The sequence below is a fragment of the Cotesia typhae genome, unplaced genomic scaffold, assembly GCF_013202065.1.
Source record: "Cotesia typhae breed Kobodo isofemale line unplaced genomic scaffold, CoteBio_Ctyphae scaffold_152, whole genome shotgun sequence".
NCBI classification, from domain to species: domain Eukaryota; kingdom Metazoa; phylum Arthropoda; class Insecta; order Hymenoptera; family Braconidae; genus Cotesia; species Cotesia typhae.
The window spans coordinates 8,695,266-8,711,150 of NW_027423776.1; the positions used below are offsets into that span (position 1 = coordinate 8,695,266).

The following is a 15,885-nucleotide window of genomic DNA, read 5'->3' on the forward strand; positions in this document are numbered from 1 at the left end:
TAATGCTTTGATCTAATGCTTTGTAATTTCTATTGAAATTCGAGGATTAAAAGATCTTTCTAAGTAAAAGGGGCCGGATTTCTTGTAATTACGCCCTAAATTATCCTACTTTATTTTTACTTCCGTAATTATACGGAGTAGAAATTGAGGAAATAGTAAATACGCGCTTGAAACTTTATGATCTATTATTATAATATAATTATCTGCTTGTAGAGAGAAATTTTTCAATCATTCTATGATAAAACAAAATTGAAATAGGAATTTTATCAATTTTTCCGTGGAAAAAATTCCTATGTGAACATAAAAAAATGCCTGACAAATTTTTCTGTGCTTCCTCTTAAAAATTCCCATCACTCTATCAAAACTAAATTTTTAATTTAATGAAGGAAAAAAAATTTTATATTACCGTTGTAAAAATTGACGTATTACTGAACTTTATAAACTTTCAAATATTTCATCTATAAAAAAATAACTCATTAATAATTTTTCAATTTTTTTATACGCAGAAAAAATTTCTATATTGACATAGAAAAATTCCCAGAATTTTTATCTTTGTTATCACAAATTAAATATCTACATGAAAATAAAAAAAATTCTAATTTATTACAAGAATAACTTTTACAACACAATAGTAATAAAATTCCAATATTAACATAGTTATTTTTCCTGCATTGCATATTTATTTTTCCATTGCTGAGATTGTAATAATATCTCTGCTCGTGTAAGAATGATTTTTAACTTATCATGAAAAATTTTTTCAAATCCATAAAAAAAAATTACAATGTAAAATTTTATAGGCCAACCTAAGAATTTTCCCCTCACTGAAATAGTAAAAACTTCAATTTTTACCATGAAATGAATAATCTTAAACTTTTTAAATTTATTAAGTGATTAGTAAGAATAATAACTTTCATGACTTAGAGAAAATGATTCCTTACCATCAACCTGATGTGGAGCGTAAATATTCAAGTACAAGCAGTCTTCGCTCTGATTTTTTAAGTAGGTTAGCAATCGCTCGAGATAATCGTGTCGAGCGGGCTTAACTTCGAGCTTTAAATTTGGCAGGACCTGCGGACAGACCGGAGCGAACTCCTGAGCCGATCGTATATCTCGCCAGGGTTGCGGTGATCGTGGTGGAGAAAATCTGAACGGTCCCACTGGTGGCTCTGCGTAAGGGATTCCTGAAATGACAATAAATAAATCAAAAATATCAAAATACTGGCATATATATATATATATATTAGGGTGGGTCAAAAAAATCGAATAATTTATTTTTGACTTTATACTCTGAAAAATAGGTTCGTAGACACCTAAAAAGAATTCTCTCCAAGTATAAGCTCTTAATTATAACGGGAAGGTCCTCCGCTTTGCGGGTTTCTATTTTTTTCGAATAATCAGATAAAAAAATTTATATCTCGCTTCCAACTGCTTGGAAAAATATTCCGTGGCATAGATTTTGTGAGAAATTGAATGCTTTACAAAAAAGGTCTCTTATGACTTTTTCAAAAACTCAACCGATTAAAAGATATTCATAGTTGAAGTTTGGCTATTTTAAGGAAAATATTCGTTTTTATTATGAATTTTATAAGTCGATGAAAAAAAATTATTTCGGATTGCGGAACTCATGATTTTGTAGGAAATTTACTGCTCTACAAAAATGGTCTCTTATGATTTTTTGATTAAGTGAAGCCGTTACGAGATATTCATCGTCAAACATTAACGAATATCAATATTTCCAGTTTTTGATCAATAATTCGATAAATTTTAATTTAAACTATGAGTTTCAGGAAAATTTACATAAATTTGAGTTTCGATCGATAAAGAAATGTTATAATAAGTTAGATAAAGAATTATTGGAATTATCATTGATTTTCCTTGGAGAAATGCCTCAAGAAAAGATTTCTTTCAAACGTCCTGGTGCTGTTCATCATGCTAGATGGATGGCTAAGGCCATTTATAGTTTGAAAATGTATCTATTCAGAGATGAATTCAAACTCTCTCAGAAAGAATTGCATGGTCTTCGTCATTTCTGTATTTTTATAGTCACATTGTATTTAAAAGCTTGGTTTTCATCAACTTCTGCAACAACTGCTGCTTATCATGACTTGCAGTTTATGAAAAATTTATTGGAGTACAAACATATCAATCCTTTGATTTCTTCAGCTACGTGTGAAAAAATGATTTCGCACTTATGGTATTTGAGCGATGAACTTGCCATTTTATCACTGTTTGACGATGGCGTTCCATTAGAAGTAAAAAAGTATTGTTGAAGCTGTTAATACTCGTGAAGGTACAGATTCTAAAGCTAAAAGATTTGTAATTGCTAAAAAGATTTGAATTCATTGGCGCAGAGAACTCTGAGTGACTTTGTGTCTAAAAAGTCATTAAATCTTTTCAAAATCTTCGATCTACCGTATGACTTTCTTGATGTCGATGTTGAATTATGGCCTACTAATGAGAGTTATCTCGAAAATAAAGAATACTTTCAACAACTAAAAGTTGTCAATGATTCAGCAGAGCGAGCTGTTGCATTAGTCAGTGAATATAATCAATGCTTGACAAAAAATGAAGAACAATTCCAGTACTTATTGCAAGTTGTCAAAGAACATCAAAAACATTCCCAAATTGTAATAAAAGAAATTATTTATAGTAATAGCGTACTGTTATGTTAAAAATATAGACAATTATATTGCAATTGATAATTCAATAAAAAATTTATCTATAAAAAAGTTAAATACTGGTTGTTTCTCACTTGATTCAATACTTTTCATATTAAATTTGACAAAGAAATATGTCATTCACTTCAAATTAAACTAATCATTGGCTATATGTCGAAAAAAATGCTCTAATTTCTTGTTTTAATGCAATCAAACAAGCTCAAGACTGAAAACAATATTAAAAAAATTGTTTATAACATTTCTTTATCGATCGAAACTCAAATTTATGTAAATTTTCCTGAAACTCATAGTTTAAATTAAAATTTATCGAATTATTGATCAAAAACTGGAAATATTGATATTCGTTAATGTTTGACGATGAATATCTCGTAACGGCTTCACTTAATCAAAAAATCATAAGAGACCATTTTTGTAGAACAGTAAATTTCCTACAAAATCATGAGTTCCGCAATCCGAAATAATTTTTTTTCATCGACTTATAAAATTCATAATAAAAACGAATATTTTCCTTAAAATAGCCAAACTTCAACTATGAATATCTTTTAATCGGTTGAGTTTTTGAAAAAGTCATAAGAGACCTTTTTTGTAAAGCATTCAATTTCTCACAAAATCTATGCCACGGAATATTTTTCCAAGCAGTTGGAAGCGAGATATAAATTTTTTTATCTGATTATTCGAAAAAAATAGAAACCCGCAAAGCGGAGGACCTTCCCGTTATAATTAAGAGCTTATACTTGGAGAGAATTCTTTTTAGGTGTCTACGAACCTATTTTTCAGAGTATAAAGTCAAAAATAAATTATTCGATTTTTTTGACCCACCCTAATATATATATATATACATATGTTTGAATTCGACATGTAATAAGCTTTAATGTAATGTTACATATTACATAGTTTATTCAGTGGTATCGGATGACATATGGATGTTACTGCGTCTTTTTAACCGCATAATATTCTGGGTCAAGTGCAATAAAAGCCAGTCGTGCCGCGGGGAATAGAACCGCTGAGTCTACCGAGAAGCACAAAGCCGTTGGCAAGTTGACGGTCGTGTAAAGGGGAACGGAACTGAGAACTAAGGACTGCTAGCTTCTATATTCTTTTCTGCATACATGTGTTTTTTATTCTCAAAATCTGGACTCTGCTGTGCGGATGTCAAGTTTACTTTCAGACGGTTCAGAGCTATGGAAAAAAGCTCTGACGGCTGTCGACTTTGTTTTATACAGAATTTTTGTTTTAAATTTTAGATTTTCTTTTTCAGGAAAAATCTGGTTTAAGGTCAAAGGAGCCTCTATTTTTTTTAGAGCGATATATAAATATAAATATGAAATTAAAAAAATGGTGTTTTTGTAGACTTAAATTTTGTAGACTATAAAATTCCAAAGATTCATACCCCATATATTTTTTTTCCACAAATTCACAGCTTCAATACAACCAATTTTTTTTAACCATTTCAATTCCACTACATTTAAAATAAAAAAATTTTTTCCCTAATCTTGGTGTTGAAAATAGTATTATTATAAGCTTCGTAGACTTTCGGTTTATAGGGTCCTTCTTCAAGCTTCGATGGGTGCAATAAACTTTATTACAATGTGAGGTAGTTCCTCAGTATTTGCTTTTGATTTGGTTTTCATGTTTATTTTACGAGGGTACGCTCATTCCTTTCTCGAAATTGAATGTGATCTCCCTCTCACTCATTGCTAATTTATTACACTGAATAAAATTATAAAAATCCAACGATCCGCTCCAAGCACCCTCTAAATTTTTCTTATTTCCATTACCCTTATTCCAAATCTTTATCAAAAAAATTTTTGACATATATAAAAGATCTATTTCTCTTATTTTTTTTTCCCCATAAAATAGTGTTTTAATTTTTTTACGTACTGTTAAATTACTCTCTATAATTGAGAGTCAATCGAGTTTTATAAAAAAAAATTAATATAAATGGAAATTAAAATTACACCCAAAAGATAAAAAATCATTTCAAATTAAATTCACTCGTGAAACAAAAACTCTTCACTGGGATACGACTATAGTTTACTAGAGAAGGTATTCAAACGACTTAGAGGGACGTGCAAATGTGCTCGCACCAGATGGCAACCCGTAAGCAAATGAAAGAGCTCAAAAAAACAAAAAGAAAATAAAATAAAAATGTATAAAAAGAAATACCAACAGCTGAAATGAAAAATAAAAAATATAATAATAAAAGACAGTTGTGTGTTATGCCGAGAGCGAGGTTGACGAAAATAGGTACACGAGGTTGATGTTTGTCAGCAAGCTCCCAGCTCAGCCGAGTCTCTACTCCCCCTTCTATCTTCCGCTGGCCTCCTACCTCCCCCTGCGGCACGTAGCTTGCGAGTCCATTTTACTTTCTCCGTTTATCGTTTGTGTTTTACCTTTTTCGGGCGTTTTTTCTCTATTTCGCGCCCAGTACACTTTACCTATTATTATTTTTATTATTACTATTATTATTTTATATCTTTATCTTTTATCTTCCTCTAATTCTCGTTTTCCGCGTACCTGACGTCATTTTCGCACGTCAGTCTAGCCGTGGGAATTCCGACACGTGAATTTTTTTTTTTTTTTATTTTTAACAAATCGTTTTGGATTTTTTATCGGAAAAAGATTTTTTTTTTCACACTCCAATTTGCTCTTCCGTACGTCTCATACTTGTCAAACTAAAAATATATAATATAGACATAAAAACGAAGGCATTCCAACGTAAAAGCTTTGGAATTTCATAGCAAAGCTTTAACACATGGCAAATTGCCAATAGAAGAAATTTCACACTGAAAATCTATTGAGCCACTTGGTGGATAAAAAATAAACCCGCTGGCGATTTCAATAAATATTTAAATGCGAGTCATTACTTTAATGAGTTTTTCCAGAGTAAAAAAAAAATTTTTTTTCTATTCAGACTAGATTTGCAACGAAATAAATAAAAAGAGAAGATTATACAACTCTTATCTAATCTCTCACTACTTATATAAATTTTTAATAATAATAATAAAAATTATAAATATCAATGTGAAGTTTATTTTGGTCATAGTGACTCATATGACTTTTAATAAAGTTTAATTTTATTTTAGCAGTTTATTTAAAGATTTTCGATAAAATTATTTGGTAACCCGGTTCATATTAATGAATTTTAACTTCGAGCTTAATGGATAACTTTTTAATCATATTCTCGTGTGGCAGTCAAATCTGTGCTGTTATTAAATTTTAAATGGATAATCGAGTTATTATATGCATTACCCGAGCTGATGCATTACAGTTCAGAATTATATAAAATAATCTTGTTGTGTTTTCGTGTAAAATAGTTATTTATCCATTTGGAACGGACGGAAGGAGAGAGTTGATTAAATTGACTAAAACAAGAAAAATCATTTTATTTATAAATTAAGGTTTTGGTTTATTTAAAAACTGACTAAATTATTATTTTAAGCCTGCATTTAATATGCTACATAGATAATAATTAATGTGGGCCGTATTTAAATTTTGACACCGATAAATTAGATTTTTATTTTGTTTTGAGAGAAGTGAAGTTATTATTGAAACTCGTCATAAAATTTTTTCGTTTAAATCATGAAAAATCTTTTATTGTAAAGAAAACAATCATAATATTAATAATAACTTGATTTTGATTGAAATTAATTTTTTAATTCTTCTAAAAGAAAGAATGAAAATAATTTTTTTTTCTAATCAACTTTAATTAATATTCGATGTATAAAATTTAATTTAAATAATTAATCAGCGAAGGAATTGTTGAGAATAAAATTTATTTAATTCTAAAATACTTTATCGATTTATATGTCGAAGATTTTACTTCTGACTTGCATTTTATTTGAATTACATATAATATTATCGTCTCGTATTCCGGTGACTGGCATCAATTTAATACTTTAAATACATTATCCAATGTTTAAAAGAATATTCGCTTTTAGATAATACAAGAAATATATTAAGAATATTATTAGTTAAGTATTTGACCGAGTAAAAATAACTGCTACTTATGAATTTATTAAAATGATTGTTGGTTGTTCAGAAGTTGGATATCTCTATCGATATTTGCAATTAAATTTTAATAATTCAAACTCTTTTATTGACCATCATTTAAATTTGAGTATAAATAAACTAACTACTTATTTAAAAATGAGATGTAAGTTCTCATGAAGATCATCCTGCGATTAAAGTGAATTTAGATTTTTTTAAGCAGAGTAATATAAATAAAATGATTGAGTCATCAATCAGAATAAGAATGACATTTAGAGTCATGATCAAAGCCAATAATAAAATAAAATGTAACTATCATCTCAGCAGTAAACGTAAAAATACTAAATTAACATTTTTTTTAATAATTCTATTTTTTTACCGTAAAAATAAATAAAAGTATTAAAACTTTTCACTTAATCTCATAAAAATCAATTCAATTTCACGAAAATACACACAAAAAACATTTCAGATGACAGTGTCATAATTTTCTCAAATTTCCTCCAAATAACAACAATAAATCCCTCGTTACAAAGCAACCAGACCTCATAAACCAGAACTTCAAAAGAAATAACTTGATAAAGTTAATTCCATAAAGCTGTTCGAAAATATTTCTCCAGAATTTTATCATCCGAGTTTAACGAGACTTACCAAGAAAAATATCAACCAGCTGCATCCTCGGACTAGTCTTCGGCTGAACAACGAAGCCCCTCAATCTCCCTTGAGCAACACGGACCTCTTTAGTCATTTGATCTTCGTCCCAGTTCTGGTGGCGGTGCCTTTGATGTCCGAACTGATTGTAAGGGCCATAAAAGTCACGGTGTTCTGACAGTATTTGGGTGCAAGACACCAGAATGATCCCAATTATTATCAGCCTCATTTTTGGTGTAAATAAATCCTCTAATTAACAGGACATTAAACCATGAATTAATTACTAACTGAATCAATTAATTAGCCCATAGATGAACAAATAATGCAAATCACAATCAATCGCCGTTCCTCTGACACATTTATTACATCGACGCGTAAATTTATTCATCATAGCATAAATATTGTGGACGTAAATGTTTTCAGGTCAGTTCATAATACGAAAGTCAAAGAGACGGAGAGTGGATGAGAGGAGAGAAGAGGAAAGGAAGATCTGTTCTCCCTCAGCGGTAGCTTATGCTTTTGCTGTTGCGATGATATTCTTAGCACACGTGTGGCAAACAAGGGTGAACGTACGTCGCGTCGTTGTCGTTGTCGTTCTTGCTAGATATAGACCTTAGTTGGAACCCATCAGAGAGACCAAGACGGGACAAGAGAGAGAGAAAGCGAGAGAGTAAACACATATCTTGTCATGATTTTGACGCAAATAGAAGTCGCTGTGTTGGTAAACTTGAGTATATCTCGGTAAACGCAAGACCAAACGTGAGTAGTCTCTCTGTGTGAATGTGAATGTGTGTTGTAGCTATTAGCTAGTAGCTGGAACTACAGCAAACTCCTTTTCATTAAGTCATGACAAACGTTTTCTCAGGCGGTTCGAACGCTAATTTTCACGCAGCCATCAAATTTCAAAAGTTACTTTCTCGCACCTTGCACCGATTTTGAAGCTTGCGGTTCCGCCTCAAGTTTATGTTTCCGAGTTGGTATTTCCAGAGCCTCCAAGTCAACAAACTTCACTGAGTTAACAACTACAAGACATTACATCCGAGTCAACTTAAAACTTTGCCATCTTAAAACTTTGTCTTTACTTTTGTCGCTCCTTTTTTGTAGGTTTTTCGAGCTAATGTGAGGTTATGGCCAGCTCCACTGTCACTGAATTAAAAGTATGAGACACTCGGGTTAGATCATATTCACTGAGGATTCATAGTTTCTGTGTGATGCAAAATATTCACTTTTATCAATGAGACGCTTTGATGAATAAATATCTTTTGAAAAAGGACATTGGTTGGGTTTTTTTGGGCAGAAAAATTGAACGAATTATTTTTAATTCATTCGTTTTGTTCTTTGATTTTTTAATTCTTGTACTTGTAATATTTTTAAAGTTTAAAAATATTAACAACTTTATTTTGCAGTTTTTTCTATAAATTTTGTAAGTAACATTATTATTTTTTTTTCTCAAGAGAAGGAATTTTTTAAGTCAAATAAAAAAAGTATTTCACTAAAATTAAAAAATTCTCAAAATTAAGATTTGATTTATTTTAATTTTTTATCAAATTTATTAATGATTTTTTATTTTTAATAGACACTAAATAAATTTTCATATTTTTATAAAATCCAAAGCAATACATACATAAATGTATCACTTATATTCAAAGATTTCGAACCATTTAAAAAAAAAAAAAATATTCAATTTCGTTGAAAATTTATTGACCCGTAAACTTCAAAGACACAAATTTAAAATTGTTCTTAATTGCACAGGTGTCAAGCATAAAACGAGTATTACAGCTTCCGATCGACACGAAGGTGAGTCGTTTAGTGCGATCAAGCCTGAGAGAAGTAAATCAAACAAGCAATCGGCATCAAGAACATTAGATTGACTGACGAGCAATTAAAAGCCGGAGTAATTTATTAGACCTTAGAACATCCGGTAAAAGGAGAAGGAGTACAGTTGAATAGTTGAGAGGGTGGTAAAAAAAGGAAGGAGGGTGTAAAAGGTAATAAGGAGTTGGTTGAAGACGTGCTTGAACGGAGGGCAGACGGGAGAGAGGGACATGAAAGAAAATGGTTGAACAAGTTTAAGGTAGCTTTTCCTTTTACACTTTGATGGGTTTGGTATCTGTCTTTATTACTGCACTGACTGGGGCAACCGGGTGGTAACAGCAGCCAGCTCTGCTCGTCGACAGCCAAGAATCGCTGCTGGTGAATAGCTTCCAGCCAGCTTGACAGACTATATCGATTTAACGCGCCCGCAATAAAGAGTCCCTTCAGAATCCACCGACGACACGATAAATTCTTTATCAGAGCCTCCTTTTTTGTTAATTAACCAGTCAAGCCTCCGAGCCGCGGGTAATTCGATAGACTAAATAAATGTTTGCTCAACCACTTTTATTTACTTTTTTTTTTTTTATTATTATTTGATACATTTAACAGAAGTAAGCCTCGTTGTTTATCGTCGATCGCGATATTTAGGCAAAGCCTAAAGCGAACTGCTTGCAACTGAGATTAAAACTACTCCGGTACGGAAATACAAGTCTAAATTTAAATTCAAGTAAGAAGCAGCGCCTCTGCTGAGAGTACTATTGCTGAGAGGCGGGTTATATTTTCGGGGATAGTTTCGGTTCGGTTTAATAGAAGAGACAACGCACGGAGATACCGAGTCGATATTTTAGTCTGTATTAATAGCTTTTAAGTTCATTTTTTTTTTAATTAATTGATAAAATTGATTACGATTATAGAAATGTCAATTTGCAAAACTAAAAATCATTTTTTTTTTATTGAGGCCATTTATCCTTGCAAAAAAATTGTAAACAAATTTTAACTCAACCACTTATGACTCAAAAAGTAGAATTATTTTTAATGAATTATAATTCATCATAATAATTAATTAATAATGACAAAAAAAAATTTTTAAATCTCTAAAAATTTATAAATTTTTATATATTTAAGAAAAACGAAGGAAAATAATTTTTTGACCACCGTATTCCTCGAAAAAACGTGACTGATAACCTTGTGCAAAGCTCCACCTCAGTAACTTGGCACCGCCGCTGGTAAAACCGACGTATGGATGGTCGTTATCCGAATCTACAGCTCTTCTTTTTTTCTCTTCCCCGTCAAGCACTTTCATTCTTCTTTACTTCTTATTTCACCTTTCTTCACTCGGCTCAGCATTTCGACATCTCATGCTCCGGTCTTGTTTCCTCAGCAGAGTTCAACATATACGGTTTCACCTCAACCGCCGTCTTTTCTTACAAACCCTACTCGGTTTTACCACGTACCGAGAATGTGTAGATCAGAGGCGTCATGTTTTCTTTATTTTCTCCCTTCTCAGCTCCTCATTTAAACTTTATTTTATTTTCCATCTCCCAGTGACTCTATCGATATGAACAGGATTTTTCTCAAAGCCACTCATTCCTTAGAATCCTAGGACATTTCCTCTCTAGCTTCTCTCCCTTTATCCCTGGGTTCTCTTTTCCTCTTTTAAGGCAGGGTGATGGCACATTCTAGATTGTAGAGAGTGCATCTTGAGCTTGAGATTTGATGTCGGTTCTTCGGGAAACTAAAATCGACACGACTTCATGAGATTTTACTGAAAGTTAATGGAGAATAAGAAAAGTAAAATGAGTTTATGATGAAGGAAAAATAAAAATAAAAAAGAATAAAGGTAAAAGTATAGAACAAAAATAAAGAAAGAAATCCGAGAGTAAAATAGCAAAAATGGCTGAAAGGGAGAAAAAATATGGGAATCGTTTTCAACCGGATAAAAGTATCAGGTTGTCATCAGTCGGGACCGAGGTTATTCTACTCATTTAAATATTTATCAGACATCTCAATCTACCCGAACTCAGATTCAGATTCAGACTACTCACTACTGACTACGATATTCCCTTGTGTAAGTGTAAGGGTAAATGTAAGTGAGCCGTATTGTTATCTCGGGCTAACAAGACCAACTTCTTGAGCCGCATTGTCGCTTCACTATCATGCGAATATGAATAAGAAATACTCTACCGGTATACTACCAGGATATATACTACTTACTTTACTTTACTATTCTGTATATACATATAACACTGAGCTATTGTATAAATCACAATGTTTAAAATTTTTATTATTGTTATTATTATTATTATTATTATTAATATTATTTTTTTTTCTATTTAAACAAGTAATTATAAAACTTGATTAAATTTTGATGATTACCACAAAAAAAGTTAATATTAAATTTATAATGACTTAAGTTATAAATTAATTTTAAAAATCTCTTATAAAAAAGGGTACAAACAGTTAAAAAAAAAAAAAAAAAAAAAAAAAAAAATTAAGTTGTAATGAGAATGAGTCAAAAAGACCTAGAAGCTAATAAAAGTTCCAAAGGAAGCTGCCCAGTTGGATGATGGTGAGGGTGGAAGAGAGGGTGATGGAGAGGGAATTATCTCAGGAGGCCACATCCATCCTCTTTTACTGATACGATGTCTTACTCAACTTCCTCTTGCTTGACGTTGAAGGAGGATAGTTACCTGAAGAGCTTCAACTGCCGGCCATATCCGTAAGAATAAAATCGAGTAATCAAACAAAAAGCTGCTGATCTTTAGACGTAAATTTTTCTGGCCATGATTGATCACCTTAAAATAACTTTGGACGTTTCTCAAAACTAATAATGATAATTTATTTATTTATTTATTTATCTATAAATGTTGTTCGAGGAAAAAATATATTTAAAGTTTCAATCAAAGACAAAATTCACGTAAATTTTTTTTTGAACATGTTATAAAAAAATTTAATAGCATATTACCGGTCGTATAATCACTGCATAAACAATTCAAGAATACAAGTGAAACTCTGAAGTCGACGAAAGCTCTCTACTCACCGAGGCGGATTACAAGTTGGAGCAAGTTTTGTTATAATTCCTGAGTATTATTGCGGAGCAAAGAGGACTGAAATTAAAGAAGAAATAATGAAAAGTGTCAAAGTTGCTCGTCACGAAATCAGAAAAGTCCACGTGCACTTTATGACGTCGTACTGTGCTCAAGACTGGCTCACTTACACGAGATTACTTTTAACGATAGCATTTAAACTGAAATCAACTGTTTATTCAAAGTTTGAATCTAGTTTTATGGAAGCTTATGAATTATAAGTTACACGTTAACAGTTAATTAAATGATAACAAAATACTTGAACAAAACAATCCAAAGTTCAACTCAAACACATTTAACTCCCAAACATTTACTTATAAACTACTGCTGAAAATTATTTATTTATTATTTGCGAGAGCGCTGGTTTGTTTAACTATACCCAACTGTTTTACTTTATTTTGCTGAGCTTTGATTACGCTTTTGATATACGGCTCATATTTTAGATATTAAAAAGTGATATGATAGGTAAATTTATAATTTATAATTTATGATAGACTAGATGAAATACGATGTTTGTCGAGAAACAAGTTTGGGTAATGTTTTGCGAGACTAAACTTTGTTTTTTGGTGTCACTGTTCATTAGTTTTTTATTTTTTCCATTCATTTGAAAATATTAAATTTAATTAATCGAGATAATTATAGCCAGCGATACACAAGATTGATCACAATTTTATTTTTTATGCGAGAAATTATAGTGATAAATAACGAATTAAAAAAATTTTTTTTTTGGTATTTTATATTTTTTTACTATTTCATAATAAAATAAGCAATCATATTAGTCGTGCACTTTTTGATTTGCCAATTTTTTTTTTTTTTTTTCATTTTTAAGGTCAAAATATATTTGCAAAATAAATTTTTATTCAGTTCATCATCTATAAAAGTGTATAAAAATTGTTCGTTATATCGATTTACTGGATTTTTTGATTCTTTAAAGTGTTACCGAAGCGTTTATTTAATTACAAAGAGAACCACTACGAAATAGTGAATTGAGAGGAATTGTATTTTATTAATTCAACAACGGAACAAGAAAAAACCAAAATGAAAGAAAAATAAAATGAAATAAATGATGAAAGGAAGACAACTAGTTAGCGGCGTAGTATATATAAGATCGCGAGATTTAGAGTCTTACAGTTCCGACGCGATTAAAAGTTAGTACGACAAGAGTAGAGGCGAAAAGCGCGGACTTAACGAGATCCTGAAGAAATAGATTGGATGAGCAGAAAAGAACCAGCGAACGGTAGAACTAGACAAACGACAAGTATAGAAATAAATGAGAAAGTGAGCCATTCAACATTATTTTATATTTTTTCCTCACCGGCAATTTTGCACTCACCTCACAAACTTTTTTTATACGCAATTATAGTTGATAATTGCGTTTCATAAAGCCTTGGAAATTTTATTCCGTCTTAAAGACTTTCTTTTCTGTACATTTTTTTTAACATTCAACTTTAAACATTTCAGATTCATTTGTTAATTAATTATTATGAATTCTATTAAAGTTTATTATTTTCTGTAAAATTTTAAAATATTTCAGCAGGCTCGACAAAGGATTAAGTGTCTGGGAAGATATTTAAATGTTGAGATAGCGGCAGACGGATACAACGATTACGAAAGGAGAGCATTCAAAAAATATTTTCGTACGCTGCTGCTTTGAGCATAGTTGACATTCTCCCCCAGGCCCTTCTTTCCCTTGTTATCGCATTACATTCTTCAGATTTATGTTTCATGGAAATAAAATGCTAAACGTGGAATAGAATTGGACGGAAAAAGTCGCTATTTAAATTACAGATAATTTCTTTAAATTACACTTATCTACCTTTAAAATGGATATATTTCAATACTTATTATTTTAAATGTTCAAAGTTTCAATTTTTAACTAACGAAAAGTGTTTAAAAAAATTTTTATTTTAAAAACTAACAAGTCAATCTTTTTTGTTTCAATAATTATTAAAAAATTGCTGACCTGAAAAACTTGAAAAATATTATACTAAAATTACAAAAACAAAAAACTTGGAGTCACCATTCATATTTATTTTCTTTATAAAAACTATATTTACAGTCCTTTGAAAGTTACCCGAACGGTTTTATGACTCTTATTCAAAATAATTCATTCAGAATAAAATAAACATGTTTAATTAAAATGAAAAGTTATTAAATAAAATTTATAACTCTGTATCGTTATAGAGCTCTCAAAGTTGAAAATATTGACCGAGTTAGCTTTTACCTCGGATATAACTATGAGTACAAGTGTATTACCAGAACCGGAATATCTCGACGAGTTTTATTGACCGATAACGTTACAGAACAATGGACTTTGATATACCAACTCCAAAATATCAACTCGAAATTGCTATTCACAAGTTTTGAATTTCTGTTTGAATAAAATTAAATCTTACTCATGCAAGCGCATACGTCTGTATGAACATGAGCATGCCATTTCACTTTAAAATTTCCTCTTTACATTAGACTATTCAAGCCCTCGAAAGACAAATAGAGAATTTGACAAACGTCGTTCTTGCTTTTCAAAACTCACTCATAAAATTAATAATAATAAAATTAATTTTTCAAAGTCACACAATTTCAATCCAAGTAAATGGAAATATATCTCCGACAACTAATCGCAGGCTTTTAATTTAATACCTGCAGAATTCCCGTTAAAACTAAAATCTAACCACTTCGTCGTAACTACGGCCATCAAATAAATCTTTAGATCTACACAGTTATAAATTTAACCCCCCGTTAAAAAGTTTAACGACGTTAGAACTCGTAAAAAATTAATTTTCCGGATTTTAGATACAAGTAAGTCTCATCTTGTAACTACATTAATGTTAAGTAGTTAAATTAAATTGTGAAGTGATTAATTAAACATTTATTATTTGAATAAAAAAAAAAAAGCCATTCGGTAGTCAAAATGGTCAAAATTTAGAAATTTTAAATTTCTAAAAAAATAAACTAATCAACTGTTTGGCCTAAGAACCTTGTAGGGAATGCAAAAACGAATTGTGTTCTTAATTATGTAGCTTAATAATTAAATGTTTTTTTTTGTTTTTTTTTTTTTGTAACAAAAATAAAATTTCACTAAAATTCTAAAATTCCAAACTCAAACAATCTTAAAATACTTGAAATAACCCAAATTACAACAAGCTTACACTCTTAACATCATTAATTATCAGAGAAAAGCTCATGACAACTAAATTATACCATCAGAGTATTGAAATGCTGCGTAAATTTTTATCCAATAATACGAAAAGACAAATAATATAAAACTTTAACTTCATCTCGTATCCTTACACCGATTCCGATAAATTTTTCCTGTCGTTTGCTCGTCTCAACGGGTGTATTCTATTGGTTCGTCAACACAATGCTCGCGGCATCGATCACGTTTGCTGTTACAAACGAACCAGCACACACAATACCAGATGAAGCAACAACCACATCTACATCGACAACGGCAGCCTCTATGTTACATGTATAGGATAGCAATAAGTGTTACTATGTATGCTCGGCTTGTCTTCCCGTCACGGTTGACTTCCGTAACAACTGAACCGATGACGTCTACAATTCCCGACTGCTGTGCTCCTTTCATGCTTCCATGTCTTGTGCTTTACATTCATAACAGTCGGATTGAAAATCATCGTTGTTATTATTCCCCTAACAATTATTTGCGA

The 15,885-nt window shown here is 30.8% G+C and overlaps 1 protein-coding gene across 1 annotated transcript in view; it reads right to left on the reverse strand.

The window, feature by feature from the left end:
- The window catches only part of LOC141536112 (uncharacterized), a 50,545-nt gene extending 41,912 nt beyond the window's left edge, over nucleotides 1-8,633 (reverse strand). Inside the window, exons 1-2 of the mRNA XM_074256374.1 lie at nucleotides 7,317-8,633; nucleotides 939-1,181 (exon numbers count right to left, since the gene is read on the reverse strand). Of these exons, the coding sequence (XP_074112475.1) occupies nucleotides 939-1,181; nucleotides 7,317-7,545 (472 nt within the window). The 5' untranslated portion in view covers nucleotides 7,546-8,633. The remainder of the gene's footprint in view (nucleotides 1-938; nucleotides 1,182-7,316) is intronic.
- Between the last annotated feature and the right edge of the window lie 7,252 nt (nucleotides 8,634-15,885).